Here is an 18,201-nt window from a genome sequence, read left to right on the forward strand (position 1 = left end):
CCGTACTCTATGGGTGCATTTTCTACTCTATGGGTATGTTTTCTAATCTGTGGGTGTGTTTTCTATAGCAGGTGTTGTTGTTACTTTATCGGTGTGTCTCAATTGAGGACCAAAATGATGGTTGTAGATGACGAGAAGAATTCCACTGGTTTTCACCATCACAAGAATAACATGTCAACAAAATTTCAAAAATAAATAAATAGCAGTTTCGCTTAGTGCAGACACACCCACACATACTTCCGCGGACCACTGCGTCATCAGCCACCCGAGTGACATTTGGCAGCGATCCTACTTTGTGGCTACATAGAGTACCTATAACTACTCTTGGCAGATGAAACTTGGAAAAAATGTACTCTTCTTATAGATTGGCAGTTATAAATCATATTTGTTATGCGTTTCTTTGTACCATGTTGTACCACATACCAGGTTGTTTGGTTATAAAATTAGCAGGTTCATATCGAGTTTTGACCAATAGTCGTAGCCCTCGATATAATCCGACCGCGCGTGCGCGGCGCGGTTGCTGTGCCGCGAGGGCAGTGCCCTGTTCTCTGCAGGTGGGGATACCTGGTTGATGGTTGCGATGATTGCGAGTGTGGAGTATCACCACAAACTATGGCTCATCTTTTATGCTGTCTTAAGTGCCCTAACACCTGCACTATTAAAGACCTTCACGAAGCTACTGACAATGCCGTAAGCGTGGCCAATTATTGGTCAGCAAAGGTCGATCGCCATCGACTCGCAAAGAACAAGTGCCCTGTTTATCAATACTTACAAACCCTGTATTACAAGAACTTGTAAAAGATTCAGTATTACAAGAATGTGTTTATCAAAACTACACATATATGTTAGAAGTGTCAATATTTATTTCACAAGTATATTTTACAATCCCTCAATTTTTTTGATAAACGTAATTTACACGTACTTGTGAGTAACTTGTAGCTTGTAAACATGTAGACTTGTAAATTTAGATAAACACGGCACTGAGGGGGTTAAAAACCACCGTCCATTAATCATGTGATGTTTTTTTTGGCATTTTTAACACGAACCCCCCCCCCCCCCCCCCCCCCGGGTGATACATTCACGTGTATTTTTAGTACCTACCAAAATAATTGCACGACACGCCGCTTTTCGGAAAAAATAAATACTCGTGATATATTACTACACCCTTATGATATTTCGTGATTTTTTCATGGACCCCTCCCCCCTCTCGAGGCTCGCATGATTAATGGACGGCCCCAAACGATCTGTAAATGGCGGCCGCTCGCATGCGTTCTCGCTCACTCTCTATCGCTGTCTATACTCACACAGTGAAGTAAGCGCTGCATAAAAAAAATAAAAAAAAAGCCACAATTCGCTTTTCAAGCTACTTGACGCACTCCGAGTTATCGTTAATTTCATTCCGGTAAAGTCTCTGTTATTTTGTTGTTTTTGTTGATATTGTTGTTTTTGTTGAGTTTGATTGTTATTTATTTTCGTTAAGTCTCTGTTGTTGTTAACATGTTTTGCCAACCGTACCATAAGTACCCGCCGCCATTTTCAGATCGTTTTTCTTTATCTGCGCGGGTTATACCAATATAAAAAAAAAAAACGTGTAAATGGTTGTTGCAACCTCTCTCACCAGGGTATCTGCGAGGAGATGACGTACGCGGAGATCCAACAGAAGTACCCGTCGGACTTCAACGCGCGCGACGCCAACAAGTTCGCGTACCGGTACCCGCGCGGCGAGAGCTACGAGGACCTCGTCGCAAGGTGGGTGGTTTACATTATATTGCTCATGACTGTATGTATGTATATTTTCAAATATCAGAAATCAGAATCATTTATTCAACGTAATTATCATGGATAAACTTGTTGAAGGTCAATGTAACATTTTTGAATTTACGTCATTTCGCAAGGTGTTATGGCTGAGGAGAAGAAATGACAAAAAACTGCAACAGCAACACATCTTTTAAAAACCAATGAGGATATACAATACAAGTTATTTAATAACTAGAGGAACACATTCAATACCAGACATTTTTATCATTTAGGTAGTCATTAATCTTATAATAAGCTTTTTTACATAAAGTAAGCTTCACATGAGCTTTAAATTTATTTTCTGACAAATTTAAAATATTATCTGGTATTTTATTGTAAAAACGTATACATAACCCCAAAAAAAAAGATGAATTTAATTTACTTAATCTAGAGTTTTGAATAGCAATTTTATGTTTATTTCTTGTTTTGTAAGTATGCCTTTCACAGTTTCACAGTTTCTCGGAAGGAGAGATACATTTTTATTATGTATGTTACTGTAAAAGCTCGAACTGCAGTAAATCCTAAGATATTCTAGTCAAACCTTAGATCCTCCAATTCCTAATGGTAATTGTCCCTAAAGGTTTGCGATTCGAACTTTTACCACCATTGCGTTGGTAAATCTTAGGATTTACATTAATGACACGGTAAATATTGAAAAACAAAACATTTCATAACCTACTAAGCGCATTATACGTTATGTGTTTTTTTTTTTTTTCAAAATAATTTAAATAAGTTGGTATTAGTTTGTACTTATTACTATCATATAATACCTTTATAATGAGGAGCTCGGTGGCGCAGCGGTAAACGCGCTCGGTCTGCGATTGTTGAAGTTAAGGTGATTCGTTTTCCATACAAAAGTTGATGCAGTGCTACAGGAAAACGGATAGAGGAATATTGTTATAAAACCGATAAATAGTAATATTTTGGTGTATTATTTTCGCAAACTAACAAAAATTTAGGGTCCGAATACGAGAAGTACCATATTTCAGACCCTCAATTTTGATCAATTCTACATTTGTAGTGGTGCAGATTACAGTGTATTTGCTGAGCGTGTAGAGGTGTCAATGTTAGTTTGTGTGCGTGATAGTTTTTTTTTTTCTCTAAAGGCTTTGACTACTTGACAAGTGTAATAGAATGTCAGTGACAATTTATAAAGAGATTTTGTATGAAGAGAATAAATATAAATAAGAAACTAAAAATACTACAATCTGAGAAAAGGAATATTGGAAAAATATTTCTGTTTTAACGCATATTATTTAAACATTTTTAAATAATGGGTAAGTACCGTGTTTTAAAAGAGGACATATATTATAATAAAAAATCAATACATAAAATGAAATGGCTGTATGGGCATAGTTCCCTTTGCCTTACCCTTCGGGGAAAACCAAATCAAAAAAAAAGTTGTTGCATTTGCCGGCCTAGATAGTAGTAATTTTTAATTAATTGTTTTTCAATCCAACATACAGATTTATTTATATTCTCTTTGCCGCGGACTTTTTGGTGGAAACGGGAAGGTTGATTTCTTCGTTGAATAATCTAAATAATCAATACGAAGTGGTGTTTTGTGGTTAAGTTAGTCGAAAAACATTCCCGATAGTATTATTAAATCGGAATATTCAATAAACAAAGTGTACCTATCTATTTTCGCTTTACGCCAACAAGCCGCTTACTTCGTTTGGGGTTCGGAGTAGGAGTCTGCTCCGAGGGTGGGGGCTTAGGTTTCATCATTTTTTTTTTTTTTTGGTTTGGTTTTCCCCGAAGGGTAAGGCAAAGGGAACTATGCCCATACAGCCATGTCTGACGTATTTTTTTCTTGATGATTAATGAAATGGTGAAAGGTGATGATGATGAAACCTAAGCCCCCACCCTCGGAGTAGACTCCTACTCCGAACCCCAAACGAATTAACTCAAAAGTCCGCATAAACTTTTAAGTTATGAAGCGGCTTCCTGACACGAAGCGAAAATAGGCAGATACACTTTGTTTATTGAATACTCCAATATAATAACACTCGCGAATGTCTTCCGACTAACTTAATGCGATCATTAACCACAAAACACCACTTCGTATTAATTATTTAGATTATTCAATGAAGAAAGCAACTGTCCCGTTCCCGCCTCCCGCCAAAAAAAACCTTAGGTTTCATCATTTCATTAATCATCATCAAGAAAAAAAAACACAAGACATGGCTGTATAGGCATAGTTCTCTTTGCCTTGCCCTTTAGGAAAAAAATAAGATAAATTTTGAAATTCTTATGTATAATAAACAAACATCACAGACATCATGACAGATCCAAAACTAACGAAAATCTTTTTTCTTTTTTCTATTTGACTTATTTATGAATTTTAATCAAGAAAACGTGATAATAAGTTCGACAGCAACCAGTTCAGGTCCCTGAAACAGCCCATTTCAGGCCGCGTATATATGGAAATACTACTTCAATACGTCCCAGCCTCGTCTTTTTTTAACGTCCTCGTTAAAAAAAGACGTCCTGACCTGAACTAACTAACCTAACAATAAACACCACGCATAAATATAAGTCCAGAAATGCGCTGCAAGTCGTCTGGATTGGGCGCGAAAACAACAATAGAATTCGATTAGCTGCTAAGTGTCCCGCATGCTATCACCAGCTGTCACTGACATACGTATGAAGTCCCGCGGATTTTATTGGAACTAAATGACAAGTCATAATAATTATATGCGGATACTGCGACACCAGCGCCGTGCTTGCGGGACGTCCTGAAGCGCTATTACATCTTTCAAACGCGATGCGACAAAGTTTGAACCGACGCAATTTAGGAAAAATCTACCTTATTATTACTGTACTGTGATCGTTATTTGTAAAATCATACAATACATATACACAATTCTTTATACACAATATAATTATTATGACATATTGTAGACTTTTCGGTAGACCTACAAAAAAGGAACAATTCAACCATACGTTGTTTTGTTATATCTCAATGGGCTCAGGCAGTGTTTTCGCCGAAAGCTCCAAGTCGGCTATTTTGTAACGATAATTATGTTTGATATTCATCATCATTTTTTGAACCAATTTATAAAAAAAAAAATACTTGTATAAATTATATACCCTAAAGCACGCCCATGAATCACTCTACTCATTGGTGAAAACCGTATGAAAATCCGTTCAGTAGTTTTTTAGTTAGCCGCATGTTCACTGATGCGATTAATGCCTGTTAGAATTTTACAAAATAAAAAATACGGAAATTACGGAAGGTACTTTAGTGCAAAGTACATTATTGTATAATTATAATATTATTGGTAAAAGTGATACTTTTTGAAAATTCCGTAACAAATAGACGGGTTCGCCAAATTCAATTGTAAAAAAAATACAAAAGTAAAAAGAATTAAAACATGCACTTGGGTTTGAACCGTGAAACTTAAGAATGGCGGCGACTGCTTTACCAAATGCGCCATTTAGAAGTTAGAAGTAGACTTCAAATTATGCATCTCTTTTAATAGCTAACCTAGTTCGCATGTGTGTGTGACAGCTTCGTGTTTGTACACAAATTGAAATGACACCAACTTTTGATGCAATGTTTCAATATGATATCTGCAGTAAATACTTCAAAATTGTAGCTTAACTTAAAGATAATGTATGTAAGATTTCGCCACCTAACATTTCACTGGGTCAGAACTCAACACTAAACGAATAAATGGAAAAAAATACGAAAACTGCAGAAGTAACGCCATCTGCTGACGCAGCGTTACCTAGCTGACTGAAACGTATCACCTTAAGCAACTTTCGCAAAGGCCGGTCATAGGATGGGTGACCACAAAAAAAGTTTTCATCTCGAGCTCCTCCGTGCTTCGGAAGGCACGTTAAGCCGTTGGTCCCGGCTGCATTAGCAGTCGTTAATAACCATCAATCCGCACTGGGCCCGCGTGGTTTAAGGCCCGATCTCCCTATCCATCCATAGGGAAGGCCCGTGCCCCAGCAGTGGGGACGTTAATGGGCTGATGATGATGGTGATTATTATACAAGAAAGAAAGAAAGTATTTATTATTAGAGGACGCCACAGTAACAATACAAACACAGTAGGGGAAAAAAAACTTACACAAAATCACAATTATTAACAGAAACGTAAAAGGAACAGAACAATAATAATAAAATACAAAATATTGAAACACATAATAACGGGTTCTTACCGCGTTTAAATGGGGATATGAGACTCCCGATATTTCGACACTGTTGCAAGTGCCATGATGGTGTGATGATGTGTGCATGTGCGTGTTGTTCTGTTGCAGTGTCGAAATATCGGGAGTCTCATATCCCCATTTAAACGCGGTAAGAACCCGTTAATATGTGCTTTAATTATGATAATAACCGCGTAAACTTAAAACAATGTACAAAATATTGGTCGTAACAGTCATGTGGCGGTGGTGCTAGTTATACATACATACATACATAAATAGCCTATATACGTCCCACTGCTGGGCACAGGCCTCCTCTCAATCAACCGGAGGGGGTATGGAGCATACTCCACCACGCTGCTCCAATGCGGGTTCGTGGAGGTGTTTTTACGGCTAATAGTCGGGACCGACGACTTAACGTGCCCTCCGAAGCACCTTTATAACGGAACCACCTTAGGAACGGACAATCAGGTGATTCAAGACTGAAAAGTACTTACCAAACAAAGGACAGTCTCACAAAGTGATTTCGACAATGTCCCCATCGGGAGTGTGCCTTACGCTCTAACCACTAGACCACGGAGGCTGTTATTATTATTATACATTCTATTAACTATCGTGGTTTACATTAGGGAATGCAATCCCGAGTCGAGATCGCAAATTCGGGATCCCGCGGGATTGGAAACATCAATTATTTGATATCAAGTGGAATTTTCCATGATCCCGCGTGACATTGTAACGATTGGAAACGTCAATCACGCGAGATCCCGAAATTTTCGGGAAATTCATGTTTTTTTTTAGGTTTTTTAATTTATTTTCAATTCTATACTTTTGCGACGGAAAATTCCACTTGATATCAACTCAGAATCATGGTCTGAATCATCCCTCAATGTTTTCGTTACGATGTCACTAACACCCTGTGTGTATGTACAGGTTGGAGCCGGTGATAATGGAGCTGGAGCGGCAAGGCAACGTGCTGGTGGTGTCGCATCAGGCTGTCATGCGGTGCTTGCTGGCCTACTTCCTGGATAAGTCTGCTGGTGAGTTTCCTCAATCAGCGCTTATCGGTATCGACCCACTAGGGTCGTTTAATTCTTTCAAATATTTTTCCTCTCAGACGACGCCCTGAGCCGAGGTTCGCGCCCAACTGGGCACCCTCAGGCCTGTTGTCTTAAACGTTGTACCGGGTGAGAGTACCTTTAGATCTGTGTTTATTTAGTAATCAGAATTTTATAATGTATCTATGACATGTCGCATTTATTATTACATTTTTCTTTACGAAAAATCTTAAATAAGTTAAATAGAAAAAAGAAAACGTTTTTGGTCTTTATTTAGTAATCAGAATTTCATAATGTATCGTTGACATAAGAAAATATCCAATATTGTTTTTATTTATTGACCTTCAACAACTTTATCCACAAGTTGGTAGTGTGACTAGGGATTGACGATCCAACAGTGTTGTGTTGGAAGTTGTATATATGAGTCTTGCTGTGTAAACTTCGATATCGCGTTTCACGACCGCTTGAAGACTGCATTATTGAATGTGGCGCCATCTGTTGCATGTGAGCGGAACTAGGTGGCCAACTAGTTGGGTCCGCCACAAATGATTCTGATTTGAGCCCACACTTGTTCGTTGTCCAGAGGAGCTGCCTTACCTGCAAGTGCCCCTGCACACGGTGATCAAGCTCACCCCCGTGGCGTACGGCTGCCGCGAAGAACACATCAAGCTCTCCGTCGACGCCGTCGACACGCACCGACCCAAGCCCGCTGTGAGTATCACGCAAACTTGATACTTGAAAAAAAAACATTTACAAATAGAAAAATAAATCGATAAAAATCTGACTCGGACGGGATTTGAACCCGCAGCTCTTGTCAGACCGTGACGAACGCGTTAACCATTACACCACCGGGTCCTCCTGTCCATGCGAAATTCTTTCGATCTACATATCGTCATTAAGCCGACGCTGGCGCGGTTTTCATTCAATATTCTTTATTTGCATACTATGATGGTGTACAAGTTGGTACGTTACATATGAGTTTCACATCACAGACCCTTTCGGGCACAACAAAATAAAAGTTTAAAAGAGAAAAGGAAGCTTTTTCAAATATATTTCTTAGTACAATCATTTATTTGAGATTGATGACTGACTACATAGAACTTAGTTCGTATTTACTTCTTGTATCGCGTTGGTTGTTAGGTGGATGACCAACCTCATCAACCTAGGTTATGACGTATAAAGGCTATTTATGTTATGTGTTATAGCCGCTTTAGCATGATTTTATATTTCATTGAAGGACGATTTGTATATCCGATTCCTAAGTATTGCTATGCCATGGAGAAATACAATTGCGTGACTGTCCGAAATATGTATGCACAGATGATAAATAATAGTATTATTTGTCTATGCATGAAATTTTAAAAACTTCTAAATGACACGGCCAGTAATGTTTAAAAGAAAAAATTAAAAAGATTTTCCAAAAAATTCCATAAATGGGGATAAAAACTATAAGCTCAAATGTAGAAGACAGCACTGTTGGTTTTCCTAAATTTTCACAGTTCCCCATACTGTCCAGCTAAAATTCGTGATAATTTGCTATAAAATGTGGAGCAACGTGGAGTGTGTCTCGTCTGAAGGATGAATTACGAAAAAGTAAAACATCCAGTTAGGAAAAGTCAGTTTTGATTGAAAATAAGTTTTCCTAAGTTTTCTTCTTTCCGATCTTTAGGGACTAAATATAACACTATGATTTTGCAGTTAAACGCTGCGCAAATTGTTATAGTGTAAAAATGTAACCAAAACAATACGTTTGTTTACTAAAATAGTATGGAGAACTGTCAAAATTTAAGAACACTCAACAGCAGCGACACCTGGTGGGAGAAATAGGCAGTTTTTATCCTCATTATAATTTAATACAATTTATGTTACAACAGGGCGGTGAAGAGGGATGACTCCGCAACACGTACGCTCAGTGTGGCGCATGCCTTAGAATAGAATAGACCATAGACAAGAACATACCATAGACTTAGCTACCATAAACTATAGAGTACCAACTTAAAAGCACTAAAAAAGTTAAGTGTATCCGATTTTCCGGTGAAGGTTCCTGTTTGCCGTTTTGTTTTTCTTGTTTTTTTTTTGGGTGTGAAATTTGGGTGTTGGTATTTGATTGCTTTTACCAAAATGTAGTTGCATTTTTTTTCTTATGTGTCCGATATCCAGGATGTAGATATTGAAATTGTTTCTCTCGCTTGCGCTTAACACAGATTTGTGGGTTAGCTTCTCCTTCATTTTTGGAATAATAAATACCTAAATTAATGTAAATTACCTAAGATTTTTTTTCAAAATTCGTCCTTTAACTTTGTTACGTTAGCCTTAAGTTTACTACAAAAAAGAGACTTTATTAAATTGGTTTTAAATAAAAAAAAAATGTTTTTCTAAAATATGTATCCCGCACATCCGTCTTATGACGTCAATACTAAATGTGGGTCTGGTTACCCCGATTGCCTTTACGAACGTGAGTAGCGTTTGTCTATATCCCACCTAAATCACATCACATAGCATCACGCATCCCCGAAGGGGTAGGCAGAGGTGTATGGTAAATACACCAACACGCCAGCTATAGGGGCCCAACCTGTGGCCATTAACCGGGCACAAATCCTAGAAATCACGTGATATCTTATGTATGATCCAAATAACAACAAAAAACAAAAACCTCCACCGTAAAAACATCTCCACCAACCCGCAGTGGAGCAGCGTGGTGGAGTATGCTCCATACACCCTCCGGTTGATTGAGGGGAGGCCTGTGCCCAGCAGTGGGACGTATATAGGCTGTTTAAGTTCCAAATCCAAATATGAATTCAAACCCGCAAAATCGAATTCATTGCTTCGAACTCGTGACACTAAGATAAAACGCAGGCGTTCTCCAAACAGGGCTATCATAGATGAATAATCCTAAATTTTAAAAAAAATACATCAAAGAATAAAGAATAAATCTACGTATAAAACAGACACTTAACCCCGCACCAATTCGTATTGCTGGGTCTCACTTTAGTCTAAATGGCCGTTAAGGAGTAAGAGAGCGCGCGCGGATGTCCTTTCTCGCTCGCACTTACGTGACATACGGTAAGAACGATATTTGTGTTTTAACGTACGTTACGTACGTTAAAAAAATACATCAAAGAATAAAGAATAAATCTACGTATAAAACAGACACTTAGCCCCGCACCAATTCGTATTGCTGGGTCTCACTTTAGTCTAAATGGCCGTTAAGAAGTAAGGGAGCGCGCGCGGATGTTCTTTCTCGCTCGCACTTACGTGACATACGGTAAGAACGATATTTGTGTATGGAGTGTCCGAGGTGTAATCCGACCATGTTCAAAACTGACTAACACAATAGATAATCAATATGGGCAGGTAATCTGCAAAATCAAGTGTTCATAAGAATAATTTATACAGCAACGAAAAAGAAGATTTACGGCTGTTTTCATTTAGAAGACAATTTCTGTTTAAGTTTTATACATCATCAAATAATAATTCCGTTTATGAAATCCATCAAAATATATGTGAGATATAGAATTAAGGATATTTTATTTATCTTCGCTTCATTTATTTTCTCCTTTTTTTACAAAAAACAAATTTTACCCTTTACATTCCGACCCCAATAATCATAGACAACCCTTTTTAAATCATAGACAATTATTTTTATGGAGGGATAATAAATGGAGATTTGGTTGTTCGTACCATAAACAACCTCCTTGCTTTCTTATCAATCTTAACTTCCGTTCTACTCACTTTCCTACATACAGGTTATCAAAACTTACAAGCCCTGTATTAATTTTCTTATAAAAAATTTCATTATAACAAGAATGTGTGTATCAACATGTAAATTACATGTTACAAGTGTCAATATTTATTTCACAGGTATATTTTACAGTCCGCCTACTTTGTAATCCGTAACTTGTAGCTTGTAAACGTGTAGACTTGTTAGTTTTGATGAACACGGCACTGGTGTGCGCGTGGAAAACGCAAAAGGGACGGCCCAAAGAGACATGGCGTTGGTCGGTTGACCGAGAGTTAAAATCAAGTCTTAGCATGTCATGGGAGCAAGCTACGCGAGGAGTGGAAATCTGTTATTCGAGCTCTGCATCCCAAGGATTAGAAGAAGAAGTTGCCTTTAGGCTCGCTTTACACTATATTTTATTCTGCCACATTTTTCTTTCTTTTCTTTTCGGGCTGTTCACACGTACAGCACACGTCTACTCGCTACCGCAAACTCACAAAAAAATACATCGTCACTAAAATCGCAAGATGTGTTGCTATTGCAGTTTATTGTCATTTCTCCTCCTCAGCCATAACACGTTGCGGAATGACGTAAATTCAAAAATGTTAAATTGTCCTTCAACAAGTTTATCTATGATAATTAAGAAAACATACGTTATTTTGTTTTTAAATTAATCTCTGTAATGTTAAAAAAATAATAAAAAATCGTATTTGTCACAGTGGTTTCTTTAACAACGTTGTTTCAGAACTACGTATGGCATAATGTTCCTCGAAAGTTTTTGGGCTAAATAAAAACAACCCTATTTATGTCAAATTATCATAATTGTATACCCCATCAAACATATATTGATTAGGATGACAGCTGTCAGAACAGTATCTTTTCCTCATGTCTCTCTTTTACAATACGCTGTATGTAGTGTACAGTATGTGCCCTACCCTCGCGGCACGGCAACTACGCCGCGACTTATGTCGAGGGCTTTGACCAATACCCGCACGTCTATCCACGTAGATAGCGTTCTCTGCGTCTATTGGTCGAAACCCTCGATATAATTCGTGTCGTGCGCGGCGCAGTTATCGTGCAGAGCCTGCAGCTGTCATTCTAAGTAATCTATTTTAATGTTATGTAGTCTGACGTGCATGTGTGTCGACAGGTGATCCCCGCGCCGCCTATCAAGCCGCCCGCGCCGCCTGCGCTCAACGGCGATGCGCGCGACAACACAGACAATGACCGCGCGGCGCACTAACGTGGACCTAGTGTGGACTAACAGTGCACTCAGTGTGCACCAAAAGTGCCCTAAGTGCGCTAAGGATGTACTAAGTGCGCTAAGATTGCACCATGTGCACTAAATGCGCTGAGAGTGCGCTAAGTGCACACTTATAAACACACAGCGCTTTGTACGTAATAGTGATTGACGAGCACACACGCGTGTGAACTTATAGTGCACTGGTCTTGGATTGACACGCAGTACGTGTAATAAAAGTGAACTAAATGTGCACTTATTATCGGAATCATATCCGACATTGCGATGTTATAGTCTAGGCAATTTGTGAATAGGAATAACATTAATTAACACTTTCAAGGACAGAACGTCTAATGACGTTCCGATTCCAAGGTGTCATATTACCTATTATGAACCAACAATGACCCATGACCTCTGTTTGTGAAAGGGTTAACTCTTTCACGAGAGATAAAAAACATTTTATCAAATATTTTGGTTAGACAAGTTTATCTTTTCATTGAAATGAGATTTTTAAATCTACTATATCAGAAATATAGTGGTTATAATCTTATTCACAGTGTGCTTAGACTATTGCTCTATGTGTTACTTAGCTGATATTTTGGTATAGCATTGGTTTTAATACATCGTCAGGGATAATTCAATAGTAAATACCCTATCTACGGGTATGAGATTTTGTTTTATTATATGATACCGTTACATTTGATTTTTAGCCATCAAAAATAAAATGACATGGTGATGTAAAGATATTTCCTGCCGATAGCATAGAATAGAGAATAATAAGTATAGAACTATAACTCCGCCCCGCACCATAACGTATCGGACGCCGATTTCACCCCCTCTGGGTCTTTAGTCTTAAATGACACTAAGGAATAAGTGGGAGCGTAAGTAGGCCCACTGTGTAGTTGCTTGGATCATAACTTCGTAAGAAATATTGCATTGAAATATCCCTGATGTCACACTTAACGTTCGTAAATGACTTCTAAAGTCAACAAAAACAACACACACAACAACAACACAACAGCAACAACACAACATCAACTACACAACTTATAAGCCAAATGGGAACGTAAAAGTAATGCAAAATGATAGCTTGTTCCGTGCCAGTTAAGTATGATCTTAATGCCACTATAAAGCTGTTTTCAGCTAAAGCTAAATGTCTACTTGCTGTTTTCAGGGTTATCATGTCTATATCCTCTTATGATAGTTAGGACTTGTAAAACTAATTTAACTTTATCAAACAATCCCTAGATAGTTCTTGTAATCTTTTGACTACTTAGTAGAGACTTAAGGTGATTCGTTTTCCATACAAAAGTTGATGCAGTGCTACAGGAAAACGGTTAGAGGAATATTGTTATAAAACCGATAAATAGTAATATTTTGGTGTATTATTTTCGCAAACTAACAAAATTTTAAGGTCCAAATACGAGAAGTACCATATTTCAGACCCTCAATTTTGATCAATTCTACATTTGTAGTGGTGCAGATTACAGTGTATTTGCTGAGCGTGTAGAGGTGTCAATGTTAGTTTGTGTGCGTGATAGTTTTTTTTCTCTAAAGGCTTTGACTACTTGACAAGTGTAATAGAATGTCAGTGACAATTTATAAAGAGATTTTGTATGAAGAGAATAAATAAAAAACTAAAAATCTGAGAAAAGGAATATTGGACAAATATTTTTGTTTTAACGCATATTATTTAAACATTTTTAAATAATGGGTAAGTACCGTGTTTTAAAAGAGGACATATATTGTAATAAAAAATCAATACATAAAATGAAATGGCTGTATGGGCATAGTTAGTTCCCTTTGCCTTACCCTTCGGGGAAAACCAAATCAAAAAAAAGTTGTTGCATTTGCCGGCCTAAATAGTAGTAATTTTTAATTAATTGTTTTTCCATCCAACATACAGATTTATTTATATTCTCTTTGCCGCGGACTTTTTGGTGGAAACGGGAACGGGAAGGTTGATTTCTTCGTTGAATAATCTAAATAATCAATACGAAGTGGTGTTTTGTGGTTAATGATCACATTAAGTTAGTCGGAAAACATTCCCGATAGTATTATTAAATCGGAATATTCAATAAACAAAGTGTACCTAACCTAAGCCGCTTACTTCGTTTGGGGTACGGAGTAGGAGTCTGCTCCGAGGGTGGGGCTTAGGTTTCATCATTTCATTAATCATCATCAAGAAAAAAACACAAGACATGGCTGTATGGGCATAGTTCCCTTTGCCTTGCCCTTTGGGAAAAAAAATAAGATACATTTTGAAATTCTTATGTATAATAAACAAACATCACAGACATCATGACAGATCTAAAAGTAACGAAAATCTTTTTTCTTTTTTCTATTTGACTTATTTATGAATTTTAATCAAGAAAACGTGATAATAAGTTCGACAGCAACCAGTTCAGGTCCCCGAAACAGCCCATTTCAGGCCGCCTATATATGGAAATACTACTTCAATACGTCCCAGCCTCGTCTTTTTTTAACGTCCTCGTTAAAAAAAGACGTCCTGACCTGAACTAACTAACCTAACAATAAACACCACGCGTAAATATAAATCCAGAAATGCGCTGCAAGTCGTCTGGACTGGGCGCGAAAACAACATAGAATTCGATTAGCTGCTAAGTGTCCCGCATGCTATCACCAGCTGTCAGTGACATACGAATGAAGTCCCGCGGATTTTATTGGAACTAAATGACAAGTCATAATAATTACATGCGGATACTGCGACATCAGCGCCGTGCTTGCGGGACGTCCTGAAGCGCTATTACATCTTTCAAACGCGATGCGACAAAGTTTGAACCGACGCAATTTAGGAAAAATCTACCTTATTATTACTGTACTGTGATCGTTATTTGTAAAATCATACAATACATATACACAATTCTTTATACACAATATAATTATTATGACATATTGTGGACTTTTCGGTAGACCTACAAAAAAGGAACAATTCAACCATACGTTGTTTTGTTATATCTCAATGGGCTCAGGCAGTGTTTTCGCCGAAAGCTCCAAGTCGGCTATATTTGTAACGATAATTATGTTTGACATTCATCATCATTTTTGAACCATTTTATACAAAAAAAAAATACTTGTATAAATTATATGCCCTAAAGCACGCCCATGAATACACTCTACTCATTGGTGAAAACCGTATGAAAATCCGTTCAGTAGTTTTTTAGTTAGCCGCATGTTCACTGATGCGATTAATGCCTGTTAGAATTTTACAAAATAAAAAATACGGAAATTACGGAAGGTACTTTAGTGCAAAGTACATTATTGTATAATTATAATATTATTGGTAAAAGTGATACTTTTTGAAAATTCCGTAACAAATAGACGGGTTCGCCAAATTCAATTGTAAAAAAAAATACAAAAAGTAAAAACAATTAAAACATGCACTTGGGTTCGAACCGTAAAACTTAAGAATGGCGGCGACTGCTTTACCAAATGCGCCATTTAGAAGTTAGAAGTAGATTTCAAATTATGCATCTCTTTTAATAGCTAACCTAGTTCGCATGTGTGTGTGACAGCTTCGTGTTTGTACACAAATTGAAATGACACCAACTTTTGATGCAATGTTTCAATATGATATCTGCAGTAAATACTTCAAAATTGTAGCTTAACTTAAAGATAATGTATGTAAGATTTCGCCACCTAACATTTCACTGGGTCAGAACTCAACACTAAACGAATAAATGGAAAAAAATACGAAAACTGCAGAAGTAACGCCATCTGCTGACGTAGCGTTACCTAGCTGACTGAAACGCATCACCTTAAATTATAATTCTTTAAAGAAAATAAAGAGATTTTCTCTAGTAGTAACAATGTTTATTGTACCAACCAGTTTATAGATAAACATTCAAACGTGTGTTCAGTTTAAAAATAAATTTAAACATTCTAAATGTGATACTACAATGATGCCAAAAAACCTTTTAAATTAAAACAAACTTTGCTCTGCAAAAAAATTATGAGTTATATTTTATCCAAAGAAAAGTCTCCACTAAATAGTCAATTACTAATAATGTAACGAAGTGATAGACTTTACTGAAATATTCCAATTCTTTCAAATTATCTTTCGAAAATTAGCAAAACTTGTCATATTCAACATTTATATTGATCATCCCATTGGCATAGTTCAGTAAAGTCCTTTGCCTTGCAAATTGTAAAATAAATAAATGAATAAAAAAAAACAAATTGTCTATGACCAATGAGTACTTTCGTGTTATAAACGAGATAATCTAATAAATTATTGTGGTGGTACTTACTGTGACGGGCTGCATGGGACGATTTTGAGACTGACGAAGTGAGTTTAAGAGTTTTGTAAATTTTATGCTATGTTGGCTGGATATTGGAACGATTAGCGACATAACGCTCTTTATAAACTTTCATTATCTAAAAGTGTTTGTAGTAAAGGCGTTTTCACACTTCGGTTTTTATTTGATCCGAGTCCGTGAAATGACGGATCCGAAGTGGTCGTAAAACGATTTCTGTAGTAGTTTATTCTTCCGATATTTAATCATAGTAATTTTCTACTATTCGTCTTTCTCAGACACTGATCGAATAATAATCTGAAGTAATGCAAAAGCGCAATAAATTTCTAAATTCGACTGTGAACTTCTAAATTGACCTTTATGTACTTGTTTGCATTAATTTTAACTATACTTTGATAGTATTATTTTCTTCTGTTGTCCCAATCCCACACTCGAATTGGCCCTCCAGGGTTGATGAGGTTGGTAATCCACCTCACAACTCATAGACAGAAGACCAACAAAATTGGCCCACTGCTACATAGCCTGTTGTTCCCAATCGTCACACTTGGCTGATGCATACAGAGTTCCATATTTTTTCCAGAACCTTCTGGACTGCCTACCCTTCTAAAAGACCAATGGCGTTTGAGTGTTACTCTCAAATCCATCCAGTTTCCGTCAACATAAAATCTAAATTTAAATGTAACGTTTCGCAGTCATTATCCCTGCTCAGAGTAGGTTTGGGGGCACGCCGTCCTATCAGCTGCAGAACAAGATTTTAAAAGAGAATATACTAACTTAAGATACGAATGAAACTCACTTGAGCTGCCTTCACGGCATGAGTTACATCAAGGGCTTCGACCAATAGCTGAACAATGTATATCTACGTAGAGAGTATTCGCTGCGTCTATTGCTCGAAGTTCTCGATATAATACGCCTGTCGTGCAGACCTTATTGCCATTTTGTTCAAAGAATTATTAATTTTTTCACCATTCTCTTGTTATTCTGTTAGTACTGTTAATAATAAATAATAGTAGTGTCTAATTCTGACCGAAGTTTTAGCTTGACAGTTCTACAAGTGTCGCCATCTCTTGTCCGATTCACAATGTTGTCCAATATTAATTACCTAATAAGAATCCAACAATACATGCGCTGTGTGTGCCCCCACCCTTATATATTTTTATAAGCTATCTCGTTTTGTCAACTCTCTCATTCAATCATATTGATTATACATATTTAACTATACAGATAGTGATTTTTACAAAGTGGCTATGTACGTATATTAAATGTAATAAATATTGTAATTGTTAATTTAATATTTTTAATTATAAGTGTATTGTAAGTGGGAGTTGGTTGTTTTATTGATTTTCCCTTCCATTGTTATTTCCTTAGATACGCTAGAGTACGCGCCATGAAAGAAGTCGCGCGGATTTTAATGGAACTATTTTGATTCCGACTATTGCAGAAGGCAGAAACTGACACTATCGCCGTGGCCGCGGGACTTCCACTAACAGCGCCATCTAGTGACTAGTAGACAAACTAAATCAAACAACGCAGACGTTCAAGCTAAACACGAAAAAAGTAAATAAGAAACGCCAATAGATGGCGCTATGTGTTTCCAGCGCGGGGTATTCATAAATATTCATAGTCAAACCTTGTTCTATTTTGTAACACACTGCAGTTTTGCTTAAAGCACATTTCACTATTTATTAACGCACCAATAAACTACTTATAATGTAGTTTAATTGAAAGTTTGTGCACTTTGATGTGTGTAAATTTAGATGTATGCGTAATAACTTTCTTTTTAATTAGTTTTTTGTTGTTATCTAATGCGCTCATGTAATGGAATAAAGACTTTTATTTACCTATGAGAATTAGTAACTAAAAGTTTAAAAGAGTACTTATATCCTATTTATAGCACAAATGCACAGGTAGTGTATCATATGACCTAAATAAAACCCGGCGAAATAGCGGGCTG

At 37.0% G+C, this 18,201-nt stretch overlaps 1 protein-coding gene across 3 annotated transcripts in view; it reads left to right on the forward strand.

Moving 5' to 3' along the window:
• Nucleotides 1-17,571, forward strand: part of LOC126372146 (6-phosphofructo-2-kinase/fructose-2,6-bisphosphatase) — a 61,827-nt gene extending 44,256 nt beyond the window's left edge. For 2 of the 3 annotated variants that reach the window (XM_050017759.1, XM_050017761.1), the window contains exons 7-10: nucleotides 1,622-1,749; nucleotides 6,885-6,991; nucleotides 7,593-7,720; nucleotides 11,881-17,571. In XM_050017759.1, coding sequence (XP_049873716.1) covers nucleotides 1,622-1,749; nucleotides 6,885-6,991; nucleotides 7,593-7,720; nucleotides 11,881-11,973 — 456 coding nt within the window. In that variant the 3' untranslated portion in view covers nucleotides 11,974-17,571. Of the gene's footprint in view, nucleotides 1-1,621; nucleotides 1,750-6,884; nucleotides 6,992-7,592; nucleotides 7,721-8,883; nucleotides 9,353-11,880 lie in introns of those variants that run through there. The other variant, XM_050017760.1, reaches the window with a different exon arrangement.
• The last annotated feature ends 630 nt before the right edge of the window (nucleotides 17,572-18,201 follow it).

The sequence above is a fragment of the Pectinophora gossypiella genome, chromosome 13 (genome assembly GCF_024362695.1).
Source record: "Pectinophora gossypiella chromosome 13, ilPecGoss1.1, whole genome shotgun sequence".
NCBI classification, from domain to species: Eukaryota; Metazoa; Arthropoda; class Insecta; order Lepidoptera; family Gelechiidae; genus Pectinophora; species Pectinophora gossypiella.